The sequence below is a fragment of the Gekko japonicus genome, unplaced genomic scaffold (assembly GCF_001447785.1).
Source record: "Gekko japonicus isolate JY-2015 unplaced genomic scaffold, Gekko_japonicus_V1.1 scaffold3885, whole genome shotgun sequence".
NCBI lineage: Eukaryota > Metazoa > Chordata > Lepidosauria > Squamata > Gekkonidae > Gekko > Gekko japonicus.
This window is the reverse complement of record NW_015173253.1, coordinates 4,944-7,946: the sequence shown is the minus strand read 5'-3', so window position 1 is coordinate 7,946 and position 3,003 is coordinate 4,944. Positions and strand designations below refer to the sequence as shown.

General features: G+C 51.0%; 1 protein-coding gene across 1 annotated transcript in view; it reads left to right on the top strand.

The window, feature by feature from the left end:
• RNF216 (ring finger protein 216) overlaps window positions 1-2,203 on the top strand; it is a gene marked incomplete at its 3' end in the record, with an annotated part of 71,839 nt that extends 69,636 nt beyond the window's left edge. The window contains 1 exon segment of the mRNA XM_015422797.1: window positions 1,981-2,203. Within this exon segment, the coding sequence (XP_015278283.1) occupies window positions 1,981-2,203 (223 nt within the window).
• Between the last annotated feature and the right edge of the window lie 800 nt (window positions 2,204-3,003).

Below are 3,003 nucleotides of genomic sequence, written 5' to 3'. Positions count from 1 at the left end.
GAAAGCACAGGAACGGAGTTCCGGCTGGCTCCCGATTTGGCCACGCCCAGCAGGAACTCATTAGCATAACAGGCCACACCCAACCACAGAAACTCATTAGGATTGGCTACATTAGGGGTGTGTGGCCTAACATGCAAAGGAGTCCCTGCTACAAAAAAGGGCCCTGGGTTTGGACAACAAACAAGGTAAACAGAATAAGAAGGGAAAGGTGGGTGTGGCTGGATGACCACACTTCTGGTAACATGGGGTGTGTGGCCTAATATACAAATGAGCTGTATTGTCATGGGTGCGGCCTAATATGCTAATGAGTTTCTGCTGTTGGGTGTGGCCTGTTATGCTAATGAGTTCCTGCTGGGCTTCTACAAAAAGAGCCCTGGTAGCCACCAGTGCCCATCGAGGCCAAGGGGCCAGGGTCATGCCAGGGTTTAGTCCACGCCGGTTCCTCCTCCGTTACACCTTACAGGCCCAGCAGTAATAACTGTCGGATGGCAGTGTGTGTAGTACAGCCAGGAGATCCTAAGATTGTCCGGCAGACCGAAGTTCTCGCTGTTTTCACGTTATGCACCACCAGGCGGCAAGCTTAGACTTGTTTCTGAGGCAAGAGACGTTTCAGAGGTGGCTTGCCACTGCCTACCTCCGTGTCACCACCCTGGTGTTCCTTGGTGGTCCCCGATACAAGGACTATCCAGGGCCAGACCCCGCGTAGCTTCTGAGATCTGACGCTATCGGGCTAGCCTGGGCCATTCGGGTCAGGGCACGGATCCAACAGTAGCCAACAACAGTGGTGTTGGCTGTTGTGGGTTGTGTCATCAGCGTGACAGGCATTGATACTAGAGGAGCCATATCCGGGGAAGAGATGTGTCTTGGTTCTGCTTCCGGAAAGAGACACACAAAGCCACCTTTACACTTGATTGGCGAGTCCCTCAACTGATTCCAGCGCCCTCTGTCCCAATTAGCAATGTGCGTTGAGGGACGCAGAACAGACAGAGCCAACCCAGCCTATCGATCAGGAGTCCCCAACCAACATGGTCCCCGTGGGCACCAATGTTCCCTCTAAGCTGTGGAGTCTTGTGAGCAAAAATTCTACTTTGTGAGCTACTGGCATTAAAGTTGTGAGCGAGCGATTTGGCTGCTGCATCAATCAGTTTGCTCTGGAGCCCCATCCTTCCTGAGCTAAGACAAAAATCTGTGAGCTGGAAGCTAAAAAACTGTGAGCTAGCTCACACTAACTCAGCTTAGAGGGAACACTGGTGGGCACCATACCTGGCGCCCGCCAAGTGTTTCCAGAAAGTGGATGAAAGCGAGTGGGGCTCGTGCCCAGCGCACCTTCGGGTAGGCCACTGACATAAGAACATAAGAACATCAGAGACGCCAATGTTGGATCAGGCCAAAGGTCCATCCAGTCCAACACTCTGTGTCACACAGTGGCCAGAAATACCAGGTGCCGTCAGGAGGTCCACCAGTGGGGCCAGGACACGAGAAGCCCTCCCACTGTTGGCCCCCCCAAGCACCAAAAAGACAGAGCATCACCTGCCCCGGAGTCCCTATGTATACCTTGTGGCTAATAGCCACTGATGGACCTCTGCTCCATATGCTTATCTAATTCCCTTTTGAAGCCGTCCATGCTTGTAGCCGCCACCACTTCCTGTGGCAGTGAATTCCATGTGTTAATCACTCTTTGGGTGAAGAAGGACTTCCTTTTATCTGATCTCACAGGCAGTGCAGATTAAAATATTGTCCCTTTGGCGGCAGCTGGGCACCAGGATTGGTTTTATTCCGCCCCTCGCCCGTCTTTCCCAGTGCATTTTTAGAATTGAATTGACCTCTCTTCTCTTCCCCGAGCTTGGGCTTCCTCTGAGATTGTGTGCGGCTCTCCCTCTTAAGGCGCCCGTATTGTGGTTTCGCCCGCCAGCCCGTGCCAGAATCCCGTCTTCTCCCTGACCCGTAACGCTTCTCCTGTTCCCCGTTTGCCCGCTGCAGAGAGGAGAAGATGACGGCCGCCCGCATCAGGAAATGCCACAAGTGCACCACCGGCCTGATCAAGTCCGAAGGCTGCAACCGCATGTCGTGCCGCTGCGGGGCCCAAATGTGCTACCTCTGCCGCGCCGCCATTAACGGGTACGACCACTTCTGCCAGCACCCCCGCTCCCCGGGAGCCCCCTGCCAAGACTGCGCCAAGTGCTCGCTCTGGACTGACCCCACGGTAGGTGGCTCTTGTCGATATGTGTCAGACTCCCAAGCTCTGTGGATTTGGTTCCGGGTTCAGTTTGCGCTGAAAGCGGCGGGGTCCTTCAGCACCCCGCGTGGGACGCTTTCGCTGGCACCGTGCTGTCGGCTCCATGCTCTGGCCATCTGTTGGGTGTACTTACATGTAACAGTACACAAGACAGTACATTGCTCAGTGTGCGAATATACAGTGAATTCAAAAAACGTTGTACAGTAAAGTACTCATCAAGTCCTACGGTGAAATTCTCAACGGAGGTTCCGGATATGAGCTTCGTTTCGATCGTCTTCTTCAGAAGCCCATGTATACCGTTCAAGTTTTCATTCATTTATATCAGGAATCAGTTTTGTATCTTCTGTCAATTTTCAAAGGGTTCAATATCGTTCCATAAAATCTGCAAGAAAGTTACAATAATTTTCAAATGGGCAACCAGTCGCAATCTTCAGACAAGCGACTCTGTGACATTACTAAGCTGGTACTGCTGAATTCATTGTATATTTGCGCATTGAGCAATGTACTGTATTGTGTACTGTTACACATAAATACGTTATCTTTCATTTAACAAAATGGACATATTGTCATTTCTAGCGTCTACCTTTCACCATTTCTATTCTGGTTGTCATTATTTTATTTTATTATTTTATTGGTTTAATTTATACCCCACCCTCCCTGCGAGCGGGCTCTGTGGGGTCTTCCTTTTTTGTCTGTTGGATGTGTCAGCCAAGGGAGGCTGTTTGCCGGTTAAAGGATGATTGATTTAGTTTAATTGATTGATGAAT